The sequence below is a fragment of the Chionomys nivalis genome, chromosome 22 (genome assembly GCF_950005125.1).
Source record: "Chionomys nivalis chromosome 22, mChiNiv1.1, whole genome shotgun sequence".
Classification (NCBI taxonomy): Eukaryota; Metazoa; Chordata; class Mammalia; order Rodentia; family Cricetidae; genus Chionomys; species Chionomys nivalis.
The window spans coordinates 45,919,002-45,936,321 of NC_080107.1; the positions used below are offsets into that span (position 1 = coordinate 45,919,002).

The window sequence follows — 17,320 nt, forward strand, 5'->3', positions numbered from 1 at the left end:
TCATCCTGCCTCACCTCCTTAGGTCTGGGATATAGGTCTGGCTTTTTGTTGTTGTCGTTACTTGGGATTGAACTTTGGGTCCTTTGCTTGTAGACTATACCACTGAGTTATACCTCATCCTGAAACACCTTTGTAGATTGTCCCTCTCCTGGAATCTGAGGGTTTTCTCATCATTAGACTATGGTTTGGAAGAGGGACTGAACATAAAGTGCTATTTCCACCACAGCCTACCCAGGGGTATATTGTCAGCAATATGAGACAGTCCTAATTTGCTATCAATTACTACGATAAACATCATAACCAAAGTCTCTTACAGGAGAAAGGGGTTATTTCATCTTACAGGCATCATCACTAAGGGAAGCTGCCATTGTGATCTGCCATGTGGGTGTTGGAAATTGAACCTGGGTCCTTTGGAAGAGCAGTAATCACTTGAGCCATCTCTCCAGCCCCTCAGCTATCTTTCTTATACAGCCCAGGTCCACATGCCTAGAGATGCCACCACCCACAGCTGACTGGGCCCTCCCACAGCAATTAGTAATTAAGAACCCCCCCCACACACACACGGGGGGGGCGATTTCTCAGTAGGTTTCCTCTTCCCAGGTATGTCTAGGTGTGTCATTGACAAAAACAAATCAGTCCAAGGCAGTATGTATGTGTTTTTCAACTGTGAGGTTCCATCTGGATCTCCCTCCTCTTTGTTTTTTTTTTTTTTGGTTTTTCGAGACAGGGTTTCTCTGTGGTTTTGGAGCCTGTCCTGGAACTAGCTCTTGTAGACCAGGCTGGTCTCGAACTCACAGAGATCCGCCTGCCTCTGCCTCCCGAGTGCTGGGATTAAAGGCGTGCGCCACCACCGCCCGGCTTCTCCCTCCTCTTTGGAAGGAAGTCGGTGTGCAAGGCCCACATTTAGGCAGCAGAGAGTTAAGGTCAAATTTGTTGAGGGCAAAGTGTCTACAGGAATCACCTGTGCCAAGAATCATGGTGCTTGACTGTATTCCAGGAGGTAAAGGTATGAGGTTCAAGGCCATTCTCAGCTATATTAAGGTCAAGACCAATCTAGGCCCAAAGCGTGGTGAGGGAGGAAAGCAACGACAGGGTTTTTTTCTGTATAGCCCTGGCTGAAACTCCCTCTGTATACCAGGCTAGCCTTGAACTGAGAGACTGGCCTATCTGCTTCCTAGGAGCTGAGATTAAAGGTGTATAACACCATGCCATGCCCCTCATTTTTGTTTTTTAAACCCAGGCTGTCCTCGTTATGAGTGGAGAATGAATACCAAGCTGTTTTCTTTCTTTTTTTCGAGACAGGGTTTCTCTGTGGTTTTGGAGCCTGTCCTGGAACTAGCTCTTGTAGACCAGGCTGGTCTCGAACTCACAGAGATCCACCTGCCTCTGCCTCCCAAGTGCTGGGATTAAAGGCGTGCGCCACCACCGCCCGGCCCAAGCTGTTTTCTGTGGTAATGTTATGCACAAGTTTCTGGTCCTCAAATGAATTCATAGAGCCGGATGGATGGATTTCTGATGCAAATTACATAAAGAATTTTAATTCAAACTCGAGTTTGGACCACATCTCCAGCACATCAACGCAGTGGGTGAGGAAAGTGAAGGTTCAAACCTTGAGAAGAGGCAAATTTTTAAAGGGGAAATGCCGTAATCAGGGAGTTTGAGTCCTGTCGTTTGGAGATTGGGTGAGGAGTACATAAGGTAGTTTCTGAACCCATTGGTCAGTTCTTGGATGCAAAAACCTAACAAAGAGCCATTAATAACTGACAAGGTATCTTCAAAGACAGGCTGTCTTCCAAGAACATCTAGACCTTGTTAAATTTTATGACCCTGCTCCCTATCTTCTTAATTGGCCATTTTTCGAATATCTGTTCAAATTTCTGCTATCGCAGCACATTTGTGGAGCGGAGATCACCCACCCTCCAGCTCGTTATACAGCTTAAGATGACGCCCCTTCTTTAAAATGCAAAGTCAGGTCCTCACAGTGACAGATGGACCCAGGACTAACAAGCAAACACTGCCAAGTCAACCACACCTCCAGGCCCTTTGGCCCTTTTTTTATTTTGGTTACTGGATGTCCCAGCTGGTTGCATAGGCTCTTCTGACATATACCCAACTCCTGAGATCTGAAAATCCTGTTGGTGGAAGTCTAACAGGCCCCCAGACCTTAGCACAACTGACTCCATGATAGAAGTACCATTCAGGCCATAAAACTCAGCACATAGCCGGGCGGTGGTGGCGCACGCCTTTAATCCCAGCACTTGGGAGGCAGAGGCAGGCAGATCTCTGTGAGTTCGAGACCAGCCCGGTTGGTCTACAAGAGCTAGTTCCAGGATAGGCTCCAAAACCACAGAGAAACCCTGTCTCAAAAAAAAAAAAAAAAAAAAAAACAGCACATAGACAACCCCACCTGCCAAAATAAGTAAGACCTTATGGTCAAAGTCCATAGTTCTGGGAAACCAACCTTGTTTTTTGGCTTCTGTAGTTCTGCTTCGTTCTTGTTAACTTAAAGATGTGAACCTGGGACATGGTTTTGGTGCTTAAAAGCTCCCCTGAGAAAGGCTCAGGGCTATGCTGGGATTCAGAACACCTAGTGTAGTTGCCAGCCAGGTGATAAAGACTGTCTTTTGGCTTAAATCTGCATCTGAGCAGTCTTCTATGGTGGATACCCCGTAACAGAAGACTCATGGCAAACACGAAAGTTGGGCCCAGTTTGTACTTAATGATTAAGTTCTAAAAGCTAAGACATGCAACTTTTCATGTGTGTTTCTTTATTTGCCTATCTCATTATGAGGCCTAGATGGTCCACAGCTCAGAGATCATCTGTCTCTGCTTCCTGAGTGCTGGGCTTAAAAGGCTTGTGCCATGCCAGGCTTTCCTTTTTTCTTTTTTTGTTCGTTTGTTTTGCTTTTTTGTTTTACGAGACAGGGTTTCTCCGTGTAGCCCTGGCTGTCCTGGAACCCGCTCTGTAGATCAGGCTACCTGGAATTTAGAGATCTGTCTAGGGGGCTGGAGAGATGGCTCAGCGGTTAAAAGCATTGCCTGCTCTTCCAAAGGACCTGAGTTCAATTCCCAGCAACCACAGGGTGGCTCACAACCATCTGTAATGGGGTCTGGTGCCCTCTTCTAGCTTGCAGGCATATATTCAAACAGAATATTGTATCCATAATAAATAAATAAATAAATATTAAAAAAAGAGAGATCTGCCTGACTCTGCTTTTTCTTCTTTGTGGCTCTGTAAGAGTCAGGGAATGCCAGCGTATCTGAACCATCCTCCGTCTTTCTGCTGGGAACTGGACACTCTAAACTAGGTCAGATGTGGTTTTCTTTTTTTTTTTTTTTTTTTTTTGGTTTTTCGAGACAGGGTTTCTCTGTAGTTTGGAGCCTGCTCTGGAACTAGCTCTTGTAGACCAGGCTGGTCTCGAACTCACAGAGATCCGCCTGCCTCTGCCTCCCAAGTGCTGGGATTAAAGGCGTGCGTCACCACCGCCCGGCCAGATGTGGTTTTCTTCTCTTCTCTCCTCCTCTCTCTTTCCTGAGATATGGTCTCTCCTGGTTGTCCTGAATTCACTATGTAGACTAGGCAGATTTCGAATTCATGGAGATCCCCTTGCCTCTGCTTCCTGAGTGCTGGGATTAAAAGAATGTGCCACCATACCCAGCAAAGACAGATGTATTTTTCAACCTCATTCCAAATAGTGAAGGAAACCATGGCTGTTTAAATAACCTCAAAACACTGGAGAAATAGACTGGAGAAAATGGCTCAGTAGTTAAGAACACAAAGTTAAGAATCCAGCCTGGGTTAGATTCTTAGCTTGAATATGGTGGCTCTCAAGCATGGATAACTACAATTCCAAGATAGCTAACACCCTCCCCTCTGGCTTCCAGAGGCGTTGGATGCACACAGACATACGTGAAGACCAACACCCAAATACATAAATAAATCTTAAACAAAACAAACAAACCCACAGTGAACACAGCTAGTTCTTCCCGAGACAGGACAAAATTAAGAGAAAGGCAACATATTTACAAACAATTTAATAACACTCTTGATATTGTCCCAGGTAAGAAACAACATAGACATAGATACATTGCTTTCTTTTGAAAGTTACAAAGCTAATGTTCGAAAATGCCAGCCAGGTGTGGTGGGGCCTCTAAAATCCCAGGAGGGAGGAAGAGGGAATTCAAGGTCAGCCTGGGATACAAGGGGAGGCACAGTCTTCAACCCAAAGCCAGAACAGAAATTCAGCAGGTAAGCAGAAGTGCCGTCGGATGGGGAACCCCAATAACTAGCAAGCGGGTTCTATGCAGGGCACTGTTTGCACCGGGACAAGTGCGAGTGTGTGCGCATGTGTGCTATCCACCCCTTCCATCCCGCTCATCTTCTTGAATTTCTCGCTGTATGATGTGCTGTCCACTGCCTACCGCCGCGGCCTCAGTAGCGCCTGTTCATCTTCTTGAACTTCTCATAGTGGTAGTCATCTGTGGCCTTCTCATTAGCAGGACGCTTGCGGTTGGGAGGGGACCCTGAGGAGAACAAAGGCTGCCTGTCATGGCAGAAGCAGCGGAGACTACCATTCCAAGGTGAGGACCTGGTTGGAGTCGACCACAACAGCAGCCCCAGCACTGAGGCCAGTAGAGCCCAGGTGACCCTTGCTACACCCCTCTTCTTTACTGCTATTTCTGCTCTTCCCTTACTGAAGCCTTCAAACTCCGTCTCTCCCAGCTTCAGTTTGGGGGCCCCAGAGCAAGCACTGGGCTGCCTCTACCCCCTCTTCATTACCACGACGGAACCACAGCTTGGAAAGGGGAGGTACATGGCCATGGTCCTTGGCAGGGCGTGAGCACCGCCCTGCCTGCACAACTCTGTCTTCACAGTCATCTCAGTGCCACCCAGGGTTGTACTCACGTTCAGGCTCTGGCTTCTCGGTGTCACCCACTCGCAAGGGCCGGGCTTTGGGCTCTTCTTTGTTTCTTCGGATGGGGGCATTGAGCTCCTCGTGATAAACTGAACAGAGAAAGAACAGGGACTATGAGGCGGGGTAGCACTCCTAGGAGACTCACAGGGTGTGGGGGCAGGCAGGGCACTCACAGCGATTGTGCTGGACATAGTTCACGGCCATGTTGGTGGGCACGAACGATGTCTCGCTATCCTTCTTCTTGTTCTGCTGCTCAGCCAGGAGCCGGGCCTTGGCGTCCTCCGTGGAAATGATATTTTTTATCTTAGCACTATGGGCGGAGAAGGAGCCACAACTCATACGAGGTCACTACACCTCTGGAACCGACAGGTGGGGCTGGTCCCTCCTACTGCACAAGGAGAATCATCTATCCCAGAGCGCAGAGCTCTACAGTGTACCAGGCTGCTTCAGGCCTTTCCTTCTTTCCTTTTTGAGTTTTTCAAGACAGGGTTCCCTGTGTAGCCCTAGAACTCGCTCTGTTGACCAGGCTGGCCTTGAACTCACAGAGATCCACTTGCTCCTGTTCCTCGAGTGTGCCACATGGCTCCTTTTTGTTTTTAAGACGAGGTTCCTACAAAGCCCCAGTTGCCCTGGAATTCAAGATCCAATCCCTCTCGTCTCAGCCTCCCCAGGGTTCAGACACCAGTGTGTGCCATCCTTCCTGGCCTGACCCTGTAGTCACACTGGTATGGAAAACTCAGGGCCATGGGAGAACAGATGTGTTCTCTCTTGGATAAAGAGAAAACCTTGGAGCCTGGCAGTGGTGCTGCACACCTTTAACCATAGCACTCAGAGGCAGGGGGATCTCTGATTGTGAGGCCAGCCTGGTCTACAGTGAGTTCCAGGACAACCAGAGCTATACAGAGAAACCCTATCTCAAAAAACAAACAAACAAAAAACCAAAAAGTAAATCTCAGGCTGGGCATGCAGCTCAGTGGCAGAGCACTTACCTAGCACTGGGAGGTCCGAGTTCAAATCCCCAGGAGTGCACATGCACACACACCACACACTAGAATTCACATCACACAAAACTGAAATGGACTCCCTAAGGTTCAACGCTTGCCAGACCAGAGAGACCAGAGCCCACAAGCCTCCTAACACTTCACGCTAAGCAATGAAGCTGCTGACCACAGTATTGTTTCTCTGCAGGTAGGGCTCACAGAGGTGGTATGGACCAGCCTTCTACACAGCCCTTGATGGAAATGAACAGAAAGCAGTGGCTGAGGAGAAGAGGTCAGGGGCCCTTCAGTCTTTTTAGCCACTGGGACCAGATGTAAGAAACCTCCAGAGACAACTTGCCTGAGAGAACTTGTCTGTAGGTCTCCAAGGAGACTGAGAAGGGTCTTCATGTTAGTGAGCACACATGTGCATCATATGAGCGTGCATGGGAAGGCCAGAGGACAACCGCAGATACAGCCCATCAGGAGCCACGCACCTCATTGGAATTAGGGCCTCTCACTGACCTGGAGTTCACTAAGTAGGCTAGGCTGCCTGGGCAATGACCCGCTGAACTCCACCTGCCCAGTGTGCCCCGCTATACCTGGCTTTTCTGGCATGGGTTCTGGGAAGTCCTCACGCTTTCGATGACAAGTCCTTTACCAACTTCCCAGCTTCCTGTAACTCCTAGGAACGCTAGGCAAGTGCAGTGTGACTCGTCTGTGTAACTGCTCACTGGGAAGTCGGGCAGGGGCAAAGCCAGGGCTGGAAGACGTACTCTATACCCAGGTCCACCTCAGGGATGCCGCTCAGCATCTGGTTGGACAGCATCTCCTCGGTCTTCTTGGCAGATGAGACGCGAATGTTCTCTGGCAGTTCATAGAGGCAGTCCTCAGCATTCTTGGGCTTGGCCTTCTGTTCCTCTTGCTCCACAATCCCCTTCCTCTTCCTCAGCTCTGTCTCAATGTACTTCATCCTGAGAGAGGACCACAGGCTCAGGGGGCCGGAAAGGCCACAACAGGCACCTGCTAATTCGCATTTTTTTTTTTTTTTTTTTTTTTTTTTGGTTTTTCGAGACAGGGTTTCTCTGTGGTTTTGGAGCCTGTCCTGGAACTAGCTCTTGTAGACCAGGCTGGTCTCGAACTCCCAGAGATCCGCCTGCCTCTGCCTCCCGAGTGCTGGGATTAAAGGCGTGCGCCACCACCGCCCGGCCTAATTCGCATTTTTTAACGAAGAATTTTTTACATTCTATTTTATGTGTCTATGTATGTGCGAGAGCATGTGTACCAGAACACATGTGGAGGTCAGAGGACAACGTGTGGGAGTTGAGTCTCTCCTCCCACCATGTGGACCCTGGAGACTGAACACAGCCATAAGGCTGGTGGCAGATGACTTTACCCATCGACCCATCCCATCTATCAATATGGAGAAAATGTTTTTGAAGACAGGTTCTCAGTATGAAGCCCTGGCTAGCCTCGAACTCTTATTTAGACCAGGCTGGCCTTGAATTCAGAGATCTGCCTGCCTCCATTTCTCAAGTGTTGGGATTAAATTCATGTATCAAAATGCCTGTCTCCAGTGAAGAAATTATCAGTTCATGGAGAATTAAGAAAAATAAAAATACCTGGAGGTTGTTTTTGACATAGTTTTACACTGTGTGACTTAAATGATCTCAAATTTGAGATCCTCCTGCCTCAGCCTCCTTGGTGTTAGAATTATAGGTGTGTGCTGCTCAAGGGGACGGGAGAGATGGCTTGGTGGTCAAGAGCACTGACTGCTCTTCCAGAGGACCCGAGTTCAATTCCCAGTACCCACATGGCAGCTCACAACTGTCTGTAACCCCAGTTTCAGGGGATCTGACACCTTTACGCCAATGCACATAAAATAAAGTAAATTATTTAAAAAAGAAAATTCCAACTCAAACCATCAAAGTATACTGGAGACTACAACAACAATCTCCGGATGTGACCATATCCAAGGCTCTTTTAAGACAGAAGGTGGCATTATGTTTCTGCCTCCCCCTCCTCCCTGGCAGAGTTAACTTGGATTTATCAAGATAAAGGAAAAGAGGGAATTCCTGCATGGGTAGGGCTCAAGAGGGAGACTCTGCAACCACGTTTCCAAGGCCTTGGTGGAAAAGAAGTGTCAATCCATGACAGTCCTTGTGTGTTTTGAGGAAACATCACTGTACTGTAGCTAGCATCTGTCCCGTAAGAGGAAGGAAGGAAGGAAATAGGAGGAGGAGGAGGGGGATAGAAATATAAATGCAAAGACCCCACCCCCCCCTTTTTTTTTGACAGGGTTTCTCTGTGTAGCTCTGGACCCTGTCCTGGAACTTGCTCTTTAGACCATGCTGGCCTCAAACTCACAAAGATCCACCTACCCCTTCCTCCCTCATGCTGGGTTTAAAGGAGTGTACCACCACCCACCGGCTTTAAAAGGACTTATAAGAGGCTTGCAAAGCTCTAAGCCTGAGAAGTTGGGAGAGCATAGCTAAGAAAATCTGTGACTAGACATTTTGACCATCTGGCTGGGGCCCAACTCCAGTGCTTACAGACATCGAGACACGCTGGTACCTACATGTCTGCATCCTCATCCCTCCGGTTAGTTTCTGCAGAAAAGGACGTCCCCAGGTGCAGGTCTTCCTCTTCACTGACCCTGACAGCAGGGAGAAGATCACATTCATTGAAGTCAAGTTATACCAGATAACTCAAATATAACATAAAACACATGAAAACATACGACATGGTATGGTATATAATAAGAAAAAACCTTACACACATATGCAAACAAACCGGCGGTGGCAGCGTTTAGACTTTGGGGATGAGTGCACGCTTTCTTCTGAAAACTTTTATAATAGGTAGTTCCTGTATATGCATGTGTGACCCTGCGTGCACATGTGGAGGTCAGAGGTTCTGTCAGGACGCCCCCCTTTGTCTTTTTTTTTTTTTTTTTTTTTTGGTTTTTCGAGACAGGGTTTCTCTGTTGTTTTGGAGCCTGTCCTGGAACTAGCTCTTGTAGACCAGGCTGGTCTCGAACTCACAGAGATCCGCCTGCCTCTGCCTCCCAAGTGCTGGGATTAAAGGCGTGCGCCACCACCGCCCGGCCCCCTTTGTCTTTTGAGATGGGCTCTTACTAGACAAGTTGGCCACCAGGTCCCCAGGATTCACTGCCTGCACTCCCTAATGCAGGGGTTACAGACACAGGCTGCCAAACTTGGGTTTTACGTGTCATAGGGATCTCAACTCAGGCCCTCCACTTTACTCACTATGCCATCTCCCCAGTTTCTAAAACACGTTTACTTTTTTCTCTTTTTTTTTTCAGAGAGGGTCTCATCCAGCCCAGGATGGCCTTGAACTCCCGATCCTCCTGCTTCCATTTACTGAGTGCTGGGGTTTTCCGTGAATTATTTTTTTGGTGGGAGCCATGCTGTCACCCCTGGGAATGATGCATAAATGTTTTACAGATGGAGTTCCTTATAGCATGGCCCTCTGGAGGGACCTGTGGGAGATGCTGCAAACCCTGCGCTGGTCCCAGGGAGCTCATGGGCTGCAGGCCTCTCTCACTCTCCCAAGGCTTATTCCTATGGCGACTCTTAGTTTTACTTTGTCAGTTATGTGACTGTAGCTGAGTTTTCTGGGAACAAAAGCTGATAATTTTCCTAAAAGTCTCTACAAGGAAATTAAGCCTCTCTGCAATCATTCACAGAAACCAGTTCCTCCTGCTGCCCCTGCCGCCTTGGCAGTCATTCTGAGTAAGCAGGAGGAACTCACTAAGGGTAATGATTCTTGCTTACTTAACTATCCTAAAAAAGAGATAACAATGTTCCAAAGAACTTAAGAACCTGGGAGACGGTTTCTTAAAAGATGGTATTAAAAACTTATAAGAACATATAAGGGGGGCTGGGGAGGTGGCTCAGTGGTTAAGAGCACTGGCTGCTCTTCCAGAGGTCCTGACTTCAATTCCCAGCCACCATATGATGGCTCACAACCATCTGTAATGAGATATGGTGACCTCATCTGGTGTGAAGGTGACCATGCAGGCAAAACACTGTATATATAATAAATAAATCTTTAAAAAAAAATAAGGAAAAAAAAAGGACATAAGGAATTAAAAGGTCAAGCATCTCTCTGGTGCCAGGACATTAACAGTTAAATAATTTTTCAGTTAAAACTCCCAGTTCCCTTGGAAGTAAAAGTTCTCGTAGAAACTGCCAGGAAGAATATAAACTTGGTCCCAACAGTTAAAGAGTTAGCTAATTACCATTTTGAGAATTTATAAAGAATAGTATTACAATTGTCCACATAAAAGTGATAAACAAGCCGGGCGGTGGTGGCGCACGCCTTTAATCCCAGCACTCGGGAGGCAGAGGCAGGCGGATCTCTGGGAGTTCGAGACCAGCCTGGTCTACAAGAGCTAGTTCCAGGACAGGCTCCAAAACCACAGAGAAACCCTGTCTCGAAAAATAAAAAAAAAAAAAGAAAAAAAAAAAGAAAAAAGAAAAAAAAAGAAAAAAGCAAAAAAAAAAAAAGTGATATACATATTATTTAGAAATTGAGTTACATTTGAAAATAATATCCTAGGTATGACATCATACACTCAGCTGATTACAAAAATATAAAAGTATCACAATGTTAAGGATTAAACATAGGGCTCGAATCTCTTTTGTAACTGCATGTTTGCTGCCGGCTAGGGCACAGTATGAATATGATGTGCCTTGCTAGACATTTGGCTTGCAATATAAAAATTAGTGATATGGGGTACAGGTCAGTGATGTCAAGGGAGTGGGGAAGAGGAAAATAAACTAAGATGAGAAAATGTTAATGATTCTTGGGAAATGATTACACAGAAATATATTGAAACTGCTCATGCTTGAATGCATTAGAGCTTATATAAATAAGAACGGCTTGAGCTATTCTGGGCTATGAGTTTGAAAGACAACCAGTGGTCAGTCTCTTCATTTCCATCGACTTCATACCTTAGTCCTACTGCCCACAACCCTGGACTCGGGCAATTTTTGTAACTAGGTTTCATACAAAGCGTCCCCATGTTGAAATAATAAACAAGGCCCCTTTGCAAAAGGATTTTTCTCTCTTGGCTCTCAGCCCTCCCCTGGAGCTGTTTCTAATTAGTGTGCCCCAGGCACAGCACAGAGGCTGCAACCTGTGTGCAGGGTGTCCCAGCAGCCTTTGTCCTCCCTGCCTGCTCAGGAAGGTGACAGTGTGTTTGCACCCAGTTCCCTCCACTTACTTATCTTTGCCCCTCTCCTTCAGCTTCTTCATGTCCACCATGCCACCTGTGGTCATTTGGAAAGGGTCATCCTGCAGAAAGCACACCACTTAGAGGAAGCATCTAGAATTGCAGCAGTTGAGTGAGTGTGATCATCTGTGAGTATGCAGGTACATGTACACATGTGTGCATACCCGAGAAGGTCAGAGGTCAATGTTGTATGTTCTCAATCACTCCCCATCTTATTTTTTTTCTTTTTGACTTTCAACAAATCAAAAAAAAAAAAATCTCAGAGCTGGGCGGTGGTGGCGCACGCCTTTAATCCCAGCGCTCGGGAGGCAGAGGCAGGCAGATCTCTGTGAGTTCGAGGCCAGCCTGGTCTACAAGAGCTAGTCCAGGACAGAAACCAAAAAAGCTACGAAGAAACCCTGTCTCGAAAATACAGAAAAAGGCCGGGCGGTGGTGGCGCACGCCTTTAATCCCAGCACTCGGGAGGCAGAGGCAGGCGGATCTCTGTGAGTTCGAGACCAGCTTGGTCTACAAGAGGAGTTCCAGGACAGGCTCCAAAACCACAGAGAAACCCTGTCTCGAAAAACCAAAAAAAAAAAAAAAAAAAAAAAGAAAATACAGAAAAAGAAAAAATTCTCAGTAGCTTTGGAGCCTGTTCTGGAATTCACTCTGTAGCCCAGGCTGGCCTCGAACTCAGAGATCTGAGTGTTAAGATTAAAGGTATGTGCCACCACCACCAGCTTTTCTTACTTTGTATGTGTATGTGACCATGTGTGTTAGTTTTGTATGTGGACAGTGTATATACATGTTTGTGTGTATGAATGTGTGGTTGTAGAGGCAAGAGCCCAAATTAGGCATCTGCCTCAACCTCTTTCCACCTTAAATACCTCAGACAGATAACTTACTGATTTGGGTAGACTGGCTGGCCAGTCAGCTCTAGAGCTCCAACTGTCTCCACCCCTGCTAGGATTATAGACTTATGCCATCACATACGGCTTTGGTACGGGTACTAAGGGCCTGACTCAGGTCCCCATACTTAAGCAGCAAGAATGTCAACACTTTCCCCACAGAGCCATCCCCCAGTCTCTGCCTCTCCAGTGCTCGGATTTATGTATGTGCCACCACTCTCAGCTTTCCATGTAGGTGCCAGGGTTCCAAACCCGGACCCTTGTGCTTGCACAGCAGACACTCTTGCTAAGCCATCTCCCTGGCACCATGGTTATATTTTAGGAAGACACACAGAAGAGAGGCCACACTCACCACTAGAGTCGTCTCCTCTTGAACCTTCTCTCCCACCAGAAGGGCGGCAGCACTGAGCAAAAGAAAACAAAACACGCAAAGAGAAATGACACAGAGACAAGAAGGAAATCAATGTGCTGGCTAGTTTGTCAACTGACATAGCTAGAGTCATCCGGGAAGAGGAAAATTCAATTGAGAAAATGCCTCCATCATGCTGGCCTGCAGACAAGTCCGTGGAGCACTTGTCTATTGACTGATGTGGGAGGGCCACTGTGTGCAGATCTCCCTTCCCTGGGTATGTGGTCCCGTGCTGCACCAGCAGCCGAATGTCAACCTGGGAAGCAAGCCAGGAAGTAGTGCTCCTCCATGGTCTCCAGGTTCCGGCCATGACTTCCCCCAGTAACTGAGGTGATCAAAACATTGGACACCAAAGTTGTTTTTGGTCATGGTCACAGCAATAGGAAGCAAACTGGGGCAGTAAGGTTTGCGGGCTGGAGCACTGCTGGAAGGACACAGTGCTCAGCACTGGGAATGGGAGGGGAGAGCAAGTGGGGCAGCTAGTGCACGTTCCCGCACAGTCATCTGATAGCATTTGGTCTGGAAATCCCAGTATAAAAGTCTGCCGGTCAAGGAAACTGGGCGAGAAGACAAATGCCAGAGAATATGCACGGCAGTTGTAGCTGATGGTGAAGATTTACAAAATGACCCGGAGAGTACAGTACCACTGAGCTAGTCCCAACACTTTTATTATTTGATTTTTGAGATATGGTCTCATTAAGTTGCCCAAGCAGGCCTTAAATTTGTGACTGTCCCACTTCAGCCTCCCAAGTAGCTGGGATTACAGGCTTGTGTCACTAGGCCTGGCTTTGTTGCTGTGGGGACAAGGTTTCACTCTGCAGCCTGCGCTGGCATTAAACTCACGGTACTCCCACTATTTCCGTTTCTCAAGTCTGGAATTACAGGTGTGAGTCACCACACCTACCTAGGAAATCCATTAAAAAATTATAGTACAGGGCTGGAGAGATGGCTCAGTGGTTAAGAGCATTGCTTGCTCTTCCAAAGGTCCTGAGTTCAATTCCCAGCAACCACATGGTGGCTCACAACCATCTGTAAAGAGGTCTGGTGCCCTCTTCTGGCCTTCAGGCATACAGACAGAATATTGTATACATAATAAATAAATAAATATAAAAAAAAATTATAGTACATACCCTGGGTGCAGTGGTTTTTTTTGTTTTTTTTTTTGTTTTTTTTTTGGTTTTTCGAGACAGGGTTTCTCTGTGGTTTTGGAGCCTGTCCTGGAACTAGCTCTTGTAGACCAGGCTGGTCTCGAACTCACAGAGATCTGCCTGCCTCTACCTCCCAAGTGCTGGGATTAAAGGCGTGGGCCACCACCGCCTGGCCTGGGTGCAGTGTTATGCAGCCTTCTACAAAGAGTTTCTGTAGCTGAGTGGTGGTGGTGCATGCCTTTAATCCCAGCACTTGGGAGGCAGAGGCAGACGGGTTTCTGTGAGTTCGAGGCCAGCCTGGGCTACAAGAGTTAGTTCCAGAACAGGCTCCAAAGCTACAGAAAAACCCTGTCTTGAAAATCAAACAAACAAAAAAGATAAAAACATTTTCTGGGGCTGGAGAGATGGCTCAGTGGTTAAGAGCATTGCCTGCTCTTCCAAAGGTCCTGAGTTCAATTCCCGGCAACCACATGGTGGCTCACAACCATCTGTAATGCGGTCTGGTGCCCTCTTCTGCCCTGCAGATATACACAACAGAATATTGTATACACAATAAATATTAAAAAAAAAGATTTTCTGGAACACACAATATGGTAGAAGCTCAATATCATAATGAGTTGAATTTTTAAAAGCAGTAGATATAAAATTGATTAAAATCTTCAAAATCTAAAAAAATTTAAAAAATCTTCAAAAACTAAAAAGAAGGCGGATCTCTGTGAGTTCGAGACCAGCCTGGTCTACAAGAGCTAGTTCCAGGACAGGCTCCAAAACCACAGAGAAACCCTGTCTCGAAAAACCAAAAAAAAAAAAAAAAAAAAAAAAAAAAAAAAACCTAAAAAGAAGCAGATGGGAAACAACATTAGATGCTAACAATGGTTACCACTGCATGGAAAGATTATGAATGTTATCTATCTACCTAAGGTTTTTATTTTGTTTGTTTTTGACATGAATGCTCTGCTTGCATGTGTGCCTGCAGGCCAGAAGAGGGCATTAGATTCCATTATAGATGGCAGCCAACGTGTGGTTGCTGGGAATTGAACTCAGGACCTCTGGAAGAGCAGTCAGTCCTTTTAACCGCTGAGCCATCTCTTTAGCCCTTCAGGTTCTTAAATACTGGGTCTTGCTATACAGGATCAGAGCCATGCAGCAACAACCTATTGTTTATTCCTTGAATATTGTCTAAGTTTTCCAAACTTTTATCTGTCGACACACTGTCAGTCACGATTCATCGGTGCAATTAAAAACTCTAGTCAGTGACCTGGAGCAGACTCTGAGACCACCAGGCTCAGGGTATGTGGCGATTAAACATTTGTAAAGAACGTTGGTCCCGTCTTTGATCAGTGGAAGGTATATGTCTAGAGAAAGAACTATGTCGAAGGAGAGATATGTAACTGAGACCCTATCTGGGAAGTGTCTGTGTCATCAATGACGCCGCCCCCACCCTCGTGGTACCCACCTCACCCCGTTTGGTCTCTTCCTTAAATTCTGCACCTCTCTGGTTTCTTCAAGTTTCAACCTGGGGAGAAATGAATGAAAAGAGTAATGCACAGGCTGAGAGATGCTCTGCGGAACTCAAAGCCTAACTCAGCTACGAGGACATCCGTGTCCCTCAGCCGAGTCCCTAGCACGGTGCATCACCGGGACTCAGACCTATGCGAACCCGAAGCACCTCTCCCAGCTTCGCGGTCGAGGAAAAGTGGCCGTAACCCTAGAAGCCTCTGAAAGACAACAACCCTGACTCCCGGTCAATGGTATCAGCGCGGTGGCGGCTGGCATCCAGTCCCAAGACTGTCTCCCTCTTCCGTGCCCTGCCACACGTACCGAACCTCCTCTGATTCCTGCTCATCTTCCTCCGACTCCGAGTCAGCCCGCCTGCGGCGGAAAGTCTTCCCGGTGATTCGCATAGCGGCGCCAGATCTTCGGAGCAGCGTTACCAGAAGCGTAGTACAGGGAACCTCCTTCTCTTCCGGCGCGCAGAAATGTCGTCAGAGCGCCGGCTGGACGCAGACCCGCCTCCGGCTTGCTAGGCGGCGCCCCAGCAGCACAGCCACGAGCTCCCGAAAAGCAAAGTCAGGTATGGCCGCGTGGCCACACCCACGGCCATGCCCCGGCGATGCGACCACGCACACCACCGGCGTGACAACCTTCGAACCACACGGCCACGCCCCCGCAGCAGGCCACTCCCCCTACTCCCGGCATGCATGGGCATTCAACACTCTCACGGTCACGCCCCCAGCACGCACGGATCCGCCCCTTAGGAGGCAGCGCCATGAACCCCGCCCCCGTCCTTGGCATAGGCTCTCCCGATTGGACGCCTGACGGAGAGGAGGCGGGGCACGGCAGGCAGAGCCTCAAGACTCTGCGCGGCGTCGCGGTGGGCGCGCTTGACTGACAGGCGGCGCGGTTGCGACGGCAGGTGAGTTTCGGACGGCTGCGCCTGGTGCCGTGGGGTGGGCCGCTAGGACAGGGACGATCGCGCCGCCACTGCGAACAGGGGAGGCCTGGCTTTGCGGGGCAGCCGCGACCTGGAGCGAGGTCTCCGCCGCCCACCCATCGACCAGCTCTTATGTCCGCCCCAAGTCCCCACGGCCCTGGCTTCTCCCTGGCAGGCCGCACGTCGCTCGGAAGGCCAGCGCGAGGCCACTCGAGCTCCGGGCCCCAGACTTGTAAAATTTATTCCTCACGGACAAAAGCTGAGTCCTTGGCGGGGGTGAATATCAGTCCCGGTGCCAACTGCCCGCCCCAGGGTGGCCTGCAGCCACTGGTCTCTAGGCAGGGTGCCACTGACGTTCAGCCGCTCCAAGGTGTGAGGCTGGGGACTGCCCTTCGAGAGCTCGGGGTGTCTCCTTTGGCCTGGAGGACTGTCGCTGTGCCCTATACACCTTCCACCCCGAAGATGTTGCGTGGGTAGTTAGCTTTGAGAGGTATCTATAAACACTTAGGAGATGGATAAGTGCATGCGTAATGGCTCACATGGGACTTTTAGGGACTCCTTAGTTACTAGCTTCCTCTGGAGCAAAGCACTTCTTACTGGACACTTAACTCTGTGGCAGGCACTGGGCTAAGCATTCTCTCCTGAAGTCTCCCGTCTAATCCCACGAAGTTGATGCAGTTGGGTCTGCCTTCCAACTGAGGAAGTTAGAGAAAGCTGAGAGGCTTAGAGAAGTAACCGGTGCGTCAAGTTACACAGCTGGGAGATGGAGCTGGGGCGGGGGCATCGTTTCCTCAACTGCGGGACTTGCATCAGCGACAGTGGGTCTCTATGAGTCTCTGCTGCTGTTCTTGCAGCTGGTGTTCCAGATCATGGGCTGGGGGAGGGGCTGATGGGACTTTTTCTGGAAGACTATTCTGAAGCAGGGAGGCATGTCTGCCATGCCTTGGCTTTTCTCCAGAACAATTTTCTCTGAGGTTATCATTCCCCTTTGAAAAGACTGGAATGTCTTGAAACAGCCTTTTGGCTTTGATCAAAAAGGAATTAAGTATTGAAGTCTTGACCCCCACCCCCACACGCAGAGTGTTTCAGCCATCCTCAGATGTATATGGTACTTACTGGACACCATGTCTCTGTTGGCTGAAAAAGAGACTCCTTGGAATTGCTGCATGAACGCAGAGACTTGAACCCAGGGTCAGCTCTCACAGGCTCAGAGGTAGTTCTTAACTTCCCTGCCTGGCCATGCCCTGCCCCATAGCCCCTAGGGTACTGGGCCACTCTGATACCTTCAAGGA

At 48.3% G+C, this 17,320-nt stretch overlaps 2 protein-coding genes across 2 annotated transcripts in view; one reads left to right on the plus strand and one right to left on the minus strand.

The window, feature by feature from the left end:
- Window positions 1-4,026: 4,026 nt before the first annotated feature.
- Window positions 4,027-15,719, minus strand: C22H9orf78 (chromosome 22 C9orf78 homolog). Its single transcript, XM_057755173.1, has 9 exons — window positions 15,416-15,719; window positions 15,051-15,110; window positions 12,390-12,441; window positions 11,142-11,212; window positions 8,472-8,549; window positions 6,670-6,867; window positions 5,090-5,226; window positions 4,907-5,005; window positions 4,027-4,524 (listed from the first exon to the last, which is right to left on the minus strand). The coding sequence occupies exons 1-9, from the start codon at window positions 15,496-15,498 to the stop codon at window positions 4,433-4,435; spliced, it is 870 nt and encodes a 289-aa protein (XP_057611156.1). The 5' UTR covers window positions 15,499-15,719; the 3' UTR covers window positions 4,027-4,432.
- Window positions 15,720-15,929: 210 nt separating this feature from the next.
- Window positions 15,930-17,320, plus strand: part of Usp20 (ubiquitin specific peptidase 20) — a 31,857-nt gene continuing 30,466 nt past the window's right edge. The window contains exon 1 of the mRNA XM_057754943.1: window positions 15,930-16,010. The gene's annotated coding sequence lies outside the window, so the exon portion shown is untranslated. The remainder of the gene's footprint in view (window positions 16,011-17,320) is intronic.